Source organism: Myotis brandtii, unplaced genomic scaffold (assembly GCF_000412655.1).
Source record: "Myotis brandtii unplaced genomic scaffold, ASM41265v1 scaffold29417, whole genome shotgun sequence".
Taxonomy (NCBI): Eukaryota; Metazoa; Chordata; class Mammalia; order Chiroptera; family Vespertilionidae; genus Myotis; species Myotis brandtii.
The window spans coordinates 1-801 of NW_005361245.1; the positions used below are offsets into that span (position 1 = coordinate 1).

General features: G+C 48.2%; 1 protein-coding gene across 1 annotated transcript; it reads right to left on the reverse strand.

Annotated features, from left to right (window-relative positions):
- Positions 1-85: 85 nt before the first annotated feature.
- On the reverse strand, positions 86-629 carry LOC102242964 (ubiquitin-60S ribosomal protein L40). Its single transcript, XM_005869471.2, has one exon. The coding sequence runs from the start codon at positions 626-628 to the stop codon at positions 194-196; it is 435 nt and encodes a 144-aa protein (XP_005869533.2). The 5' UTR covers position 629; the 3' UTR covers positions 86-193.
- Between the last annotated feature and the right edge of the window lie 172 nt (positions 630-801).

Sequence of the window (801 nt, forward strand, 5' to 3'; positions counted from 1 at the left end):
CAGCTTGGGATTTATGTATAGTTTTTTCTTTTTTACTGCAGAAATGGCAAAGTCATATTCTCACACTTTATTTTTTTTTAATTTATTTTTTTTACTGCTCCAGTCAACAAAACAGAAACTTTATTGAGGCCCCAGCGTCACAGGGTTCAGGTAGAAGGCTGCCCTGTGGACCCAAGGAGTTGGTGGAGGGGCCTTATTTAACCTTCTTCTTGGGGCGCAGGTTGTTGGTGTGGCCGCACTTCTTCTTGCGGCAGTTGACAGCACGGGGGTGCAGGCGGGCGTAACACTTGCGGCAGATCATCTTGTCGCAGTTGTACTTTTGTGCGAACTGGCGGAGGGAGGGTTCGATGATGCCACCCCTGAGACGCAGCACCAAGTGCAGGGTGGACTCTTTCTGAATATTGTAGTCTGAGAGAGTGCGACCATCCTCTAGCTGTTTGCCCGCAAAAATCAGACGCTGCTGGTCAGGTGGGATGCCCTCCTTGTCTTGGATTTTAGCTTTGACGTTCTCAATGGTGTCACTGGGCTCAACCTCAAGGGTGATGGTCTTGCCAGTCAGGGTCTTCACAAAGATCTGCATCTCTGCGTCTGCTGCTCTGCCGCCTCGTTGACGAGAAAGAGGACCCATATTCTCACACTTTAAACCACAGTGTACATGTAGACATTTGGGCGGAACCTTCATAGTACAATAACATTTATTTGTCAGACATCTGACATCCTTTGCGAGGTTTCCTGAATACGGACATTCTCTGTCTTGGTTATCGTTTTTTCTTCAGGCAACTTGGAACACGCCCTCTGCTC

Bases quoted from the DNA above. Each gene is read 5' to 3' on its own strand.
- LOC102242964 (XM_005869471.2), bottom strand. From the start codon at position 628: ATGGGTCCTCTTTCTCGTCAACGAGGCGGCAGAGCAGCAGACGCAGAG.